Here is a 15,397-nt window from a genome sequence, read left to right as displayed (position 1 = left end):
GTATTCTGAATTTAACTATATATTTACTCTTACCAGTGAATTTTATGCTCTTATGTTTCAGCTTGTTACATAGTGTCCTTTCATTTCAGCTTAAACTCCCTTTAGCATTTTTTTGTAGCGTCAGGTTTAGTGGTAATGAAGTCTTAACTACTGTTTGGAAATGTCTTTATCTTTCCTTCATTTCTGAAGGACAGTTTTGCTGGGTATATTATTCTTGGCTGGCAGCTTTTTTATTTCATTACTTTCAATATATCATCACACTACCTCCTGGCCTGCTGGGTTTCTGCAGAGAAATCCACTGATAGACTTATGTGGGTTCCTTTGTAGTAAAAAATTGCTTTTCTCTTGTTACTTTCAAAATTATCTCCTTGTCATTAACTTTAAGCATTTTGGTTATAATGTTTCTCAGAGAAATCTTTGGATTGATCTTGCTTGAGTTTCTTTCAGCTTCCTGTACTTGGATATATATAGCTTTCCCAAGATTTGGGAAGTTTTCAGCTATTTTTTTCTTTAAATGATATTTCTGCTTTTTTTTCCTCTTCTTTTTTCTTCTGGGACTCTCATGATGCAAATGCCCATTTGCTTGTTGGTATCCCATAATTTACTTAGGCTTTCTTCACTCTTCTTTTTGTTTCTCTAACTGGTTAATTTCAGATGATTTGTCTTTGAGTTTGCTAAGTCTTTTGTATGATCAGGGCTGTTATTTAGGCTCTGTTTTTGAAATTTTCATTTCTGACATTGTATTCTTGAGCTTCAGGATTTCTGTTTGGTTCTTTTTATGGTTTCTGTTTCTTTATCAAATGCATTTTGTTCACGAACTGTTTTCTTAATTTTTTTCAGTTGTCTATCGGTGTTCTTTTGCATTTTCATTCACATTTTCTTAAGATGATTATTTTTATTTCTTTGCTGGCAAATCATAGATTTCCATTTCTTTGGAGTCCATTGCTGAAATGCTATTAGTATTCTTTGGTGGTGGTATATGTTTGTTTCTTCATGATCCATGTTGCCTTGTATTGATGTCTGTGCTTTTGCAGGAGCAAACCCTTCTTTCAGTCTTTATAGAATGGAAGATAAAGTCCTTCTCTTGTTCCATTCCCTGAGCTGATAGTATTATCTCCAGAATTGCAGGTGTGCTGTGTTGGAGCCAGTTACAAGGCTGTCACTGGATCTGCAGTGGAGTCTGTTGTTGGGTTTGTTACCAGGGCTTAGGCCAATGTGGATCATTGCTGGCCCCTGGGTGCATACAACTGCCATTAGTACCTTGTCAGTAGGGTGGTACTGGACAAGGGCCTATATGTGGGTCCTGTTATCAGGTAAATAGACAGCGAGCCTATGCTCAAGTAAATGGCGGGTGTGATTCCCACCATATCCCTGGTAGGACTGCTATCTAGTTACTGGATGGCTCCCTGGGTGGGCAGGATTGACCCTGATCTGTGGCTGAGAGGTGCTGGAACTGAGCCTCAGGGCTGTTTCACATTCCACAGCCAATATTAAGTTTGCAGATCTGGCCCTAGGGGCACAGATGGGTATGTCTCTCTCCAAGTCACTTGATAGGCTGGATTGGTCCCTGACCATGGCTAGAGGGGCTCAAACCAAGTATAGGGCCTTTTCAGGATCTTTTGGGGTGCAGTTGTATCTCTTACCAGGTCCTTGTGCCTATAGGACTGCTCATAGATTGAAGCTGGGAGGGGCTGGTACCCATTATAGGGATCTCTGGGAATACAAACAGGAATATCTTCTGCTAGGTCCCTGTGGCAATAGATGGCACTGCCTAGCAGATGGCAGTTGGATGAGCTGGAACTGAATATAGGGCCCTTTCAGAGTCATCAGGGTTGCAGCCAGGCATGTTTCCTACTGGGACCCTGGACCCAAAGGACTGCTGGCTGATTATGACTGTTAGGTGGCTGGGATCATGTATTGGCCCTTTCAAGGTCCCTGTAAACACAGATAGGAGTGTCTGCAGCCTGGTTCTCATGGCAGCAGGTCTACTTGTGGATTATGGCTGGAAGCGGTAGGGAGTAGAGTATGGAGCCTTTCCTAGATCTTCAGATGCACAGATGGGAATGTCTTCTGCTGGGACCCTGGACCCTCAGGACTACTAACAGACTGTTGCTGTGAGGAAGATGAAGCCACATATAGGGCCCTTTTAGGATCTCTAGGGGCATAGGATCCCTGTGCCAGCAAGATTGTTCCTACACTATGGCTGGGATGGGCTAGAGCCCAGTTACAATGCCATCTCAGAATCTGTGGTTTGCTTGAGTTTGCTGGGCTTACCTCCAGTGGCTCCTGCACTGCAGCCAAGAAGAGCTAGAGCTGGTTCAAATACCACTTCTGGGTCCACAGCTGAAATGAGGTCTGTGTGACTACCACCTGATGCCTGGGTGGGAGTGACTCTTCCAGATCTCTTGGTATATAGCGCATATTGGTGACAGACCCCAAGCTGCATGAAACTATAGCTGAGTTCTCAGGGGTACAGAGCCATTTCTGTTTCTGTAGCTGAGACTATAATCAGTAAATCAGCTGTCTGGTATAAGCCTACCTCCTCAAAACAACTCTCTTCATTCTTGGACTGCATTGGAGTTTCACAGTCTCCTATCTAGATCTAGGAGCTTCCTGGGAGGCACTTTTGTCTGTGCATGGATGGCAAATTATTGTTGTTGAGGAAGGGATATGTGCAAAGATGCCCTATTTGGCCATTTTGTTAATGCCCTGTATTATATATTATGTAATTTGCATCAACTAAGATTTTTTGACCATTTACAAAAATAAGGATAACTAAAAAGCAAAACATTAGATGCTAAGTAAGTTAGTTTTTACTTTACTCACTAATATTAGTACTAATTAAAATGTTAGAATCCTTGACGTTTATTATATTAGACTCGGGAGACCTGGCGTTGATTGTTATTGCCAACATGAAAGTGGTGCAGCTGTCCTGCAGCTCCAATTCTTGATCAATGAGGTAAGGATTTTCTTGACTGTCACAGTGATGTGCACATACACACTAGATTAGTTGATGTGATCTTTTTTATATTATGATATATAAAAAATATTATTTTATTTAAATGCTGTTTTTCATATGTTCTAAATGTTTAAAGATATATATGTATGCAATATTTTTGTTCATGGACATATTTCTTATAAAACACTATATCAGTATTTGTGAATTTATTAAATTTTAAAGGAAAAAGGTTGCATATGCCAAAAGATTGTTATTTTTATGTAGCATAATTTACAGATTAATTATTCACATGCTTTTTAAAAATTATTAAAACTCTGATTGCTTCATTGACTATTAAACTTTTCTTTTGCCTACCAACTTAAATTTATAATCAGTACTAGCTTCATGTTTTGGCCTTATCTTTCCTGAAATAACTTTTTCAGTTATTTATCTATGGGTTCTTCTATCTGAATACATATTCAGATATATTTATTGGTACTAGATGCATTTGTATTTATTTATATATCCATAGCTATTATGACATTTGGCTCCCTATCTTATCCCTTATTCTTAATAGACCTATGGTAATGAACTTCCCAAAGACAAATATATACTTATAAAGCTCAGAATGCATGCAGATCTTCTATAGGTTGAAGACTTATTAAGCCTTCTGGACTCCTTTTTATTAATATTTTAAATGGATCATTATGTCTTTTTGAGCTATTTTAAGTTTAGTGAGCCAGTCATTGCAAAAGTGCTTTAAAATTTGTTTCATACCAAATTCAAGCACTTAGCAGATTAAACTCAATGCCTTGAGAAAAAAAAATGAAGTACTACTGGTTGTTTTCTCATGGTATGAATGATCTTTTATTCAGTATCTCCATATATTTTCATATATGTTTTTCTCTAAGAATTTTATAATCCTAAACATCAGTAAAATGGTTCATAGGAATTTTGTATCAGAGACCTTTAAGACATGAAAAATTTGTGATGTTGGTGGATGTCCACCTTTTACTTCTCTTGGCCCAAAATCTTTGTCAGAAGGCAGTGAGATTCTCCTTATTGACAAACCTAGCATATTTTACATTGTAGGTGTACTTGCTATGAGGTATCACAATGAGAGAGGGAGATAAGGAAGAAAAGAGAAATTAAATATTTTATTGTAATATTTGTCATTAGTATTTAGAACGCCAACCTTTTTGAACTTTCAGTGTTACTCTGTAGCTCCTCGTGTAGAGATCTCAGCCTTTGCCCTCTGCATGGCTGTGTCCTAGCAGACATGACTTGTTTCTAGGTGATTTTCTCTAGTTTCCATCCTCTGAGAATCATCTTAAAGTCCCTAAGTTTGCTTCTGTGCTGAATAACTAAGTAAAAAGACAAACCATCAACATCCTTCAGATGTTACATTGCCTAGCCTGAAATAATCACCCTGATCCATCTCACATCAGTTTCTTTCTTTCTCTTTCTTTCTTTCTTTCTTTCTTTCTTTCTTTCTTTCTTTCTTTCTTTCTTTCTTTTTCTTTCTTTCCTTTCTTTCTTTCTTTCTTTCTTTCTTTTTCTTTCTTTCTTTCTCTTTCTTTTTTTTTTTTTAAGATTTTACTTATTTTATTTATTCATGAGAGACACAGAGGGAGAGAGGGAGGGAGAGAGAGGCAGAGACACAGGCAGAGGGAGAAGCAGGGTCCATGCAGGGAGCCCGACGTGGGACTCGATCCCGGGTCTCCAGGATCAGGGCCTGGGCTGATGCGGCGCTAAATCGCTGAGCCACCCAGGCTGCCCTCACATCAGTTTCTTTACCTTTTCCCACCAAACTTCTTAGTCTCTGCCTCATGGCTGGTGTTTTTATTCAGTTTTTAATCTTTTTACAGATCTTTATTATTTGTGCTTCTTATAGATTTATTTTGCTTTGTAAGTAAGCCCTAGACAACCTGCTGGTGTGCTCACTTTCATGTGTCTTATAATCTCTTTTGGTATTGTTATGCTCAGTGGTCCTGTTCGCATCCCTCCAAAATGATGTTACTTCATATTTTACCTAAGAATTAATAATACTAACTTCCTTCCTTAATTTATTTGGCTATCACACTAATATTATTGAATATATGCTGCTTTAATTCCATTGCCTTTGGCATATCATATCTTTGGTATAGCACATAACTATTTGAGAAAGTTTTATTAATTTTATATATCATGTTCTATTCTCACCCTAATACTAAGCAAATTTCCATTGTCTTTAGAAAAGCAATCAGTATCCTGTATATAAACAAACAAACAAACAAACAAAAAATGAGCTTATCAAGCACTTGCATGCAATTCCAGTAACATTTGAGTTTGTATATAAGTAACATTTGGGGATGGTTTATATATAAAACAAGCAAACAAACATAAAATTCCTCAAGGCACGTATAGAGTATATTTTGTTGAATGGAATATAATCTTCTATGTGTTCATGTTAAAATGTATATATCAATATATACCTCTTTTAACGTGGTTTTATGTACTTACATACAAATATGCAAATTACATACATTTAAAAAATATATTTTTTAAAGAATTTATTTATTCATGAGAAACACAGAGAGAGAGAGAGAGACATAGGCAGAGGGAGAAGCAGGCTCCTCATAGGGAGTCCAAAGTGGGACTCTGTCCCTGGACCTGGGATCATGCCCTGAGCTGAAGGCAGACGTTCAACCACTGAGCCACCTAGGTGTCCCTTAAAAAGTATTTTAATGGACATACTCTGGGATTATGATTTGTATTTTAAAAGATATTCTCTGAGCCTAAAACCATCGGTACACAATATGAAGTGAAGCATGATAGAATACATGAACATTTTCATCTTGGGAACCTATACGGTCTTCTAGAACAGTTTCTATCTTCTCTCCTTTAATTCCTAAAGAAATAAATTCTAGGAACTTCAATATAACTATATCTGATCCTCTAAATGGGATAGTCATTTTGATATCTGTGGTCAATATTATAAACTATGAAAGGTTATACTTGTAGCAAATTACTTTGCAAAATCTGAAAAGAATTTTGAATAAATCAGGATACCATGATTCCGCAAGATCTCTTTTATAGAACACATTTAGTACTCTAGAATACTGTCAGGCTTTGTCAGAGGGCAAGCATTGGCATTTTTAGCTGGGAAACTCATAATAGTAAAAGTTCTGACCAGAGTTTAAGATGTTACTTAAATCAAGGAAATAACTTAAGCATATATGTTTGAAATCATATATGGCAGTTAGTTATCTGCCCTTATATGCCCTTATGGTGTTTGCCATATTAAGAGGTAGGAAACATCCTATTGTATTTGAAATATGATTCATCTGTATTTGGATGTAATGTAAAACATATCTTAGTATTTTGTAGTTATACTGAATGCTAGCTGGATAAATGTTTTCTTTCATTAAAGATGTTTTCTTTTATTATTGATGAAGCTTCTTGGAACAAATTACTTATTGAAAATAAATTATACCAAATATACTTTGTAGAGAGAATATATATTTTCCAACTGTACAGAAAGTTCTTATAATGGTGAATTTTTATATGACCATATTGCAATTTTAAAACTGGGTTGGATATTTTCTTTTCTGGAAGCTACATAGTATGTGTGTGAATATTAGAAATAAGAAATTTAAACTTAGTTTTTCCCAAACAAAATACAAAAATCCTTAATATCATAATGATGCTTCAATAATTGTTTCTCTCTAGTGTTAAATGCATATTCCTTGAGCTAGTTATTCTGACCGATTTATATGCAGTAATTCACTTCCTCATCTACTCAGCATTCTTAGCCTTCCTGATTGAAGTATATACAATTGTTTTTCCTTGTATTTCTAGGTTATATAGATAGAAATAGCTCTTCAAGTAGTGAAAACTTCAGTAAATTCGCTTATTATTTTTGCTTAACAAAAAACTCTTAAGGAAGTAGCTCACTTACTTTGTCTTCTTTTTGTTTCAGGGTGCTTTGGTTAGTGCAAGTTCAGATGATACACTTCATTTGTGGAATCTTAGACAAAAAAGGCCAGCTATTCTTCATTCTCTTAAATTTAACCGAGAACGGTAAGAATGTCTGAGTTAAACAATTTCCTGATGTATGAAAAAAGTATTTCCTGAGAAGTTTCAGGTTAACTTTTGAAAGACTAGTTTTTTTCATAATCTTAATATCTAGGAATAAGTTGATGTTATGCTTGCTTTTATAGTAGTTTATTTTCATAGATAATTCATAATTAATTAGATTCAATCTAATGGGGAACTCCTAACATTTTTGTTTTTGCTATAAACTGGCACTGCAGCAATGATGTATTTTTTTTTCCGTAGGCCATGGTGCTGAAAACTCAGACCTAAGGTTAAAAGTCAAGTAAATGCTAAAACCTTTTTACTCCTTTTGATCATGGAAGTTATGTCCTACACTAAAGTCTTTTACTTAAATATGTTAACATGAAAAAAAAATACTGAGTCAAAAGTGTCATAAAAGACACTTAGTCCAAATATGTTGGTACTAAGTGTTGAACAGTACTACACATCCAAGCTTAACGTTTTCCAAGATGATAATTTGATCAGAGTATAGATCCCCCCATTTTAGAATGAAATATTAATAATCAGAAAGAGAAAATTAATTGAGTGGATATGGAGAAAATTACTAGATTTTATTGGTAACAAACTACCAAATTTTATTGCTTCTACTGTTGGTGTCAATTAGACCTAGAACGTAATTCACATCTACTTAATTGATAATCCACCTGGCGAGGAAGTAAAATTTCTATTTTATTATCTATCTCTGTAATTTAACTGAAAAATAACCTGATATTTGTTTATTATTTGGAAAACAATCTAACTCTTTGCAGTGAATTGAGAAGGGCCATCACAGGAAAATTTGATGTTAATGAAAGAAAAAGAAACCCCTGAGAAGTAAATTTACAAACATTAGCAAGTACTATTCAAACTGAGGTAGGTGAATAATGAGGCAGGTAGTCACTGCTGAGAACTCAAGACAGTGCTTATTTTATTTTGTTGAATGGATAGTTTAATACAGAATCATCACTATATGGGCAGAGTTTAATGAAGTAAATCTGTTTTTCTAAGTATGTAAGAAAAAAGGATGGCAGTTATGCATTTTTAATCTAAAGTTTTGCTTTTTCTAATTTTGTGCATACTATACTATTTAAATCATTCACCCTCAATATTCTGAGTAATATTCATAAGTATTATGTCTATAGTATTTTAGGATTCAGAATCAGTGGAAATTTTTATTAATTCCAGTATATTTTGAGAGGAGGGAATTTATATATTAGAGTCTGCTAAAACCAGATAGAATTTCTTTATTTAGATTAGATCGAGTTTTGGTTATTTTATCTTAAATTTTAAATTAAGTAATGCAGCAGAATTTTCAGGATATTGAAAAATATAAAGATCAGTTAAGAGTTGTTACACTATCCCTGTTTTTTACCGCTAAAAATATTACCTACCAGATGTTGACATCTTGATTTTATCTCTTTCTCTGTTTGTAAGATTTTGTTTGTTTCAACAATTTGAGTAGATCTGGCCCCACACTTTTGTGTATATGGACAAAATCGGTTTTTTACCCTCACAGTTGGAATGTTGAGGGAAATGTTCCAGTCCCTATATGGTCCTTTGGGAGGTAGGGGAAAGAAATAATTGATGGTGATGATTTTCAGTTATAATTTTATTATCTCAATTGATGTAGATTTAACTGTTAGCACCATAAAAGACCAAGCTGATATATTTTGGACAAGTTTAAAATCATAGAATTTTGCAGGCATTGCTCATATTAATGCTTACAAAAAATAGGATATTTTTTGATAAAGATAAATTCATTATCTTGAATTTGAAAATAATCATTATTTTAAATTGAAATAATCATTTCAATAATCATTGCTGTAGGAGGAAATATTTTTAAATGTATGGTGGATGGAAGCTTAATCTGTAAAGGAGAATTTAACCAAGTATCTTTTGGAACTCTAAGGTTTCTTCAATTAGCCAGTTAACTATGTAAATTTCTATATATCCTTATGTTTGTATATACATATTTAATTTACACAATTTATGCTATACATTTTAGGTTTTTATTTATTTATTTTTTATGGGGAACCTTTAGTCCTTGATCTTATAGTCTTTGAAGGCAGTAACTGTTAAGAAATAGGTTTATATATTTCATCTGCTTCTGGGGAATGATCCTTGGATTTCTTTCAAATCTGATTTTATTTTTAAAAATTTTTTAAAGATTTTATTTATTTGAGAGAAAGAGAGAGGGGAGAGAGCATGAACCCAAGGCAGGGTGGGGGGCAGGGTGTGTGAAGCTTTGCAGAGAGAGGGAAATGGAGAGGGAGAGGCAGACTCCCCACTGAGCAGGGAGCCCGATGTGGGGCTTGTCCCAGAACTCTGGATCTGGACCTGAGCCAAAGGCAGATATTTAACTGACTGAGCTACCCAGGCACCCTCAAATCTGATTTTAAATCTAAATATGTAAGAATAACTGTTTTGATTTCTATGCTACATGATCTGAAAACAAATAAAATAAGACCTATTTTAGGCATGTTAATAGTCCTTCCTATCACTAATCATAAATTGAATAATGGTGGGAAAGGCATAGAATTGTTTTATGTGGTTTTCAAAATGAATTCATAGGTATACTATGACACAAAGACATTAAATTATTTGTACTTATTATATTAGAGGTTTTTTTCTATCTGTGGTGTTCTGCTAATTAATATCATCAAAATACTACTAAGGAATATTAGCTAAGCTTCAGAGAAAGGATATTTTAAGAACCTTATAATTTATGAAATTATCTAGCAAACTTGATCTATCAAAAATGGCTTTTGGGGAAATTTATATCCCTATTTTATTTATTTATTTATTTGTTTGTTTATTTTAAAGATTTTATTTATTTATTCATGAGAGACACAGAGAGAGACAGGCAAAGACAGAGGCAGAGGGAGAAGCAGGCTCCTTGCAGGGAGCCTGATGTGGGACTCAATCCCGGGACCACAGGATCACGCCCTGAGCCAAAGGCAGGCGCGCAACCACTGAGCCACCCAGGCGTCCCTATAACCCCATTTTAAAATACAGTATTGCTTTTATAGTTAATTGGCATTATGTACATTTTAAAGTTTTCTTGAATAAATCAACCTGATTTGACATTCAAAAAAATGTAAGTTGTATAGATAGTGAAGGATTTATCTATTATAGTGATGGACACTTAGTGGCCATCAATGGAGGCAAGTAGTGTTACTTAATAATTTACTATATCTTTCCAGAGATTCATTATATACACAGTAAGGCAACTATATGTAACATAATTTTCTTCCTAATGTATATATAAGCAAATATGGAAATATATATTTCTGTTACACAAAGTGTAGCATGTTATACAGTTTTGTACCTTGTTTCATCCTCTTTGTAGTTTATTCTAAAGATCATTCCTTATCGGTACTTTAAAAACTTCCTTATTTCTTTTCTTTTTGGTGTGTATGTAAATGTTACCAAATCAAGAATCTGTGTAGGGTCAACTGGCTGGCTTAGTTGGTGGAGCACGCAACTCTTGAGCATAGGGTTGTGGGCTCTAGCTGGGTATCCCTATACCCCAAGCAGGAGTATAGAGATAACTTAAAAGTAAAATCTTAAAAAAAACCCACATTTAAAAAAAACCCTGTGTAATGTTATAAATGAAATAATTTTATACCCATGTAACACAAAAATCAAGAAACAGAAAATTACTAGTACCACAGAAATCTCCTTGTTTTACCTTTCAATCATTACCTAACCCCTAGGTGTAATACTGTCTTGATTTCAGACACCTTGGATTAGTTCTGTCTGTTGTTTAGAAAATTATAGAAGTGATATCCTATATATATATGTTTGTCTGTGTTTGGCTTCATTTGCTCAATGTTATATTTATAAATTTCATCTATGTTACTTGTAACTATAGTTTATTACTTTTACTGTTATGTAGTATTCAACTTAGTGAATATTCTTCAATTTGAATACCATTCTACTTTAATTCTTTTGCTTAAACTTAACTTTTGTATTTCCACTTAAATTTTGAAATAACTTGTCAAATTCCACAAACACATTTGCTAAGATTTTGATTAAAAATGCTAATTTAAAAAGATATATGGACTCTTATGTTCATTGCAGCATTTATAACAGCCAAGGTATGGAAGCAACCTAAGTGTCCATCAATAGATGAATGGGTAAAAATGTGGTGTGTGTATGTAAGTGTATACACACACACACACACACACACACACACATATATATACACATATGTATCTATCATCTATCTATCACCTATCTATCTATCTATCTATCTATCTATCTATCTATCTATCTAATGTTACTGAGCCATAAAAAAGAATGAAATCTTGTCATTTGTTATAGCATGGATAGACCTAGAAGGTATTATGTTAATTAGAATAAATCAGACAGATATTATATTATATTATAGACCTAGAAGGTATTATGTTAATTAGAATAAATCAGAAAAAGATAAATACCATATAATATTATTTACATATTATATCTAGAACAAAACAAAACAAAAGAAATAGTCTTATAAAAACAGAGAACAAACTCTTGGTTTCCAGGGAAGGCAAAATAGGTAAATGAGAATCTCTCTCTTTCCCATCTGCTCATTTATTTATTTCTTAAATTCCACATATGTGTGAAATCATATGGTATTTGTCATCTCTGACTAACTTATTTCACTTAGCATAAAACTCTCTAGCTCCATTGATGTTGTTGCAAATGGCAAGATTTCATTCCTTTTTATGGCTGAGTAATATCCCATAGTATGTATATATACATAAATGCACACACACCACATCTTCTTTATCCACTCATTCGTTGATACACGTAAGCTGTTTCCTTAATTTGGCTATTGTAGAAAATGTTCCTGTAAACAGAGGGGTACATGTATCCTTTTGAGTTAGTATATTTGTCTCCTTTGGGTAAATACCCAGTAATATGATTACTGGATCATAGGATAGTTCTATTTTAACTTTTTGAGGAACTTTCATATTGTTTTCCTCAGTTGCTTCACCAGTTTGCCTTCCCACCAAGAATACACAAGAGTTCCTTTTCTCCACATCCTTGCCAACACTTGTCTCTTGTATTGTTGATTTTATCTGTTTTGACAGGTGTGAGGTGATACTTCATTGTAGTTTTGATTTATATTTTCCTGATGATGAGTGATGTTGGGCATCTTTTCATGTGTCTGTTAGCCACCTGAATGTCTTTTTTGGAGAAAAGTCTATTCATAACTTGTTCCCATTTTAGGGTGTTGAGCTCTATCAGGTTTTTATATATTTTAGGTACTAACCTTTTATTGGATATGTCATTTAAAAATATCTTCTCCCATTCTGTAGGTTGCCATTTAGTTTTGTTGTTTCCTTTGCTCCACAGGAGCATTTTATTTTGATGAAGTCCCAATAGTTTATTTTTGCTTTTATTTCCTTTGCCTCAGTAGAAATATTTAGAAAAATATTTCAGTGGCTGATGTCAAATAAATTACTGCCTCTTCTCTCTTCTATTTTTGTATGGTTTCACGTTTCACATTTAGGGCTTTAATACATTTTGATCTTATTTCTGTGTGTGGTGTTAGAAAGTAGTGCAGTTTCATTCTTTTGCATGTAGCTGTCCAGTTCTCCCAATACCATTCATTGAAGAGACTGCATTTTTCCTGTTGTATATACTTTCCTCCTTTTTCAAAGATTACTTGACCAAATAATTGTGTATTTATTTTTGTGATTTCTCTTCTTTCCATTGATCTTTATGTTTGTTTTTGTGCCAACACCACACTGATTACTAGAGCTTTGTAATATAACTTGAAGCCTAAAATTGTGATGAATCCAGTTTTGTTTTTCTTTCAAGATTATTTTGGTTATGTAGGGTCTTTTGTGGTTCCATACAAGTTTTAGTATTAATTGTTTCAGTTTTGTGAAAAATGATGTTGGTAGTTTTGATATAGAAGTTGCATTATGTATAGATTTATTTGGGTCATATAGACCTTTTAACAATATTTGTTCTTCTACTCCATGAGCATGGAATATCTTGCTTTTGTTTGTGTCATCTTCAGTGTCTTTCATCAGTGTTTTATAATTTTCAGAGTACAGGTTAAGTTGATTTCTACTATTTTATTATTTTTGGTACAGTTCTAATGGGATTGTTTTTGTAATTTTTCTTTATGCTGTTTTATTACTAGTGTATATTTCTGTATGTTGTTTTTATATCCTATGACTTTACTGAATTCGTTTATCAGTTCTAGTTATCTTTTGGTAGAGTCTAAGTTTTCCTATCATACAATGTCATGTCATCTGCAAATAGGGGAAGTTTTACTTCTTCCTTGCTGATCTGGATGCCTTTTATTTCTTTTTTGTTTACTGACTGCTCTGGCTAGGACTTCCAGTGCTATGTTGAATAAAAGTGGTTAGAGTGGACATCCTTGTCTTCTTCCTGACTTTGTGGGATAAGTTCTCAGTTTTTCCCTATTGAGTATGATATTGGCTGTGGCTTTTTCATATAAGGTCTTTATTATGTTGAGATATGTTCCCTCCTAACCTATCTTGTTGAGGGTTTTTATCATGAATGGATATTGTACTTTGTCAAATGCTTTTTTTCCATCTGTTTTTTTTAAACCATTTTTTAAAAAACAGTTTTTATCCTTTATTTTATTTTTATTTTTTTTACCCTTTCTTTTATTAATATGATGTGTCATACTGATTGATTTGTGAATACTGAACCGCCCTCACAACCCAAGAGTAAATCTCACTTGATTGTAGTGAATGATTCTTTTATTGTACTATTGGATTTTTGGGCTTGTATTTTATTGAGAAATTCTTCATCCACATTCATCAGAGATAATGACCCGCAGTTCTCTTTTTTTGTAGTGTCTATCTGGCTTTGGTATCAGGGTAATACTGGCTTTGTAGGATGAATTTGAGTTTTTCCTTTTCAACTTTTTGGGATAGTTTGAGAAGAATAGGTATTAACTCTTCTTGAAATGTTTGATAGAATTTGGCTGTGAAGTGATCTGGTCCTGGACTTTGTTGGAAGTTTTATTTGATTAATCTCTTTGTTTGTAATCAGTCTGTTCAAATTTTTTATTTCTTCTGGCTTCACTTTTGGAATTTGGAATGTTATATGTTTCTAATTTCTTTGTAATCAGTCTGTTCAAATTTTTTATTTCTTCTGGCTTCACTTTTGGAATGTTATATGTTTCTAGGAATGTATCCATTTCTTCTAGGTTGTCCAATTTGTTGGCATATGATTTTTCATAATATTCTCTTACAATAGTTTGTATTTCGGCGTTGTTATTTCTCTTCTTTCATTTCTGATTTTGTTTACTTGAGTCCTTTCTCTCTCTCTTTCTCTCTTATGAGTCTGGATAGAGGTTTTCGAATATTGTTTATTTTTTCAAAGAATGAGCTCCTGGTTTCTTTTTTTCTTTTTAAAAAAGATTTTATTTATTTATTTGAAAGAGAGAGCATGCATGTGAGTCTCCAAAAGAGACTCATTTTAGACCCAAATACAACCAGATTGAAAGTGAGAGGGTGAAGAACCATTTATCATGTCAATGAGCATAAAAAAGTAGTAATCCTTATATCAGACAAATTAGATTTCAAACCAAAGATTGTAGTAAGGGATGAAGAATGACATTATGTTATACTTAAAGGGTCTATCCAACAAGATCTAATAATTATAAATATTTAAGCTCCTAACTTGGGAGCAGCCAAGTATATAAACCAGTTAATAACAAAATTAAAGAAAGACATCAGTAATAATACAATAATAGTGAGGGACTTTAACACCTCACTCACAACAAAGGATAAAATCTAAGCAGATGATCAACAAGGAAATAAGGGTTTTTGAATGACACACTGGGCCAGATGGACTTCACAATATATTCAAAGCATTCCATCCTAAAGCAACAGAATATACATTATTCTCAAGTGCACATGGAACATTCTCTAGAATAGATAACATAATAGGTCACAAATCAGGTCACAACTGGTATCAAAAGATTGGGATCATTCCCTGCACATTTTCAGACCACAGTATTTTGTAACTTGAACTCAACCACAAGAGGAAATTTGGAAGGAACTCAAATAGTTGGAGATTAAAGAGCATCCTACTAAATAATGAATGGGTCAACCAGAAAATTAAAGAAGAATTTTAAAAATTCATGGAAACAAGTGAAAATTAAAACACAATTGTTCAAAACCTTTGGGTTTTGGTTGCCTGGGTGGCTCAGTGGTTGAGCATCTACCTTCAGTTTCGGGTGTGACCTCGGGGTACCAGGATGGGGTTCTGCATGAGGCTCCCTATAAGGGGCCTGCTTCTCCCTCTGCCTGTGTCTATGCCTCTCTCTCCATGTCTCTCACAAATAAATAAATATGTTCTTGAAAAAAAAACAAACCTTTGGGTTACAGCAAGTGT

At 33.8% G+C, this 15,397-nt stretch overlaps 1 protein-coding gene across 6 annotated transcripts in view; it reads left to right on the top strand.

Moving 5' to 3' along the window:
- The window catches only part of STXBP5L (syntaxin binding protein 5L), a 385,708-nt gene that overhangs the window by 102,525 nt on the left and 267,786 nt on the right, over nucleotides 1-15,397 (top strand). For 4 of the 6 annotated variants that reach the window (XM_072812552.1, XM_072812550.1, XM_072812551.1 and 1 more), the window contains exons 4-5: nucleotides 2,878-2,959; nucleotides 6,900-7,000. In XM_072812552.1, coding sequence (XP_072668653.1) covers nucleotides 2,878-2,959; nucleotides 6,900-7,000 — 183 coding nt within the window. Of the gene's footprint in view, nucleotides 1-2,877; nucleotides 2,960-6,899; nucleotides 7,001-7,792; nucleotides 7,889-15,397 lie in introns of those variants that run through there. The other 2 variants (XM_072812554.1, XM_072812553.1) reach the window with 2 other exon arrangements.

The sequence above is a fragment of the Canis lupus genome, chromosome 35 (assembly GCF_048164855.1).
Source record: "Canis lupus baileyi chromosome 35, mCanLup2.hap1, whole genome shotgun sequence".
Lineage (NCBI taxonomy): Eukaryota > Metazoa > Chordata > Mammalia > Carnivora > Canidae > Canis > Canis lupus.
This window is presented reverse-complemented; position numbering and strand designations above follow the sequence as displayed.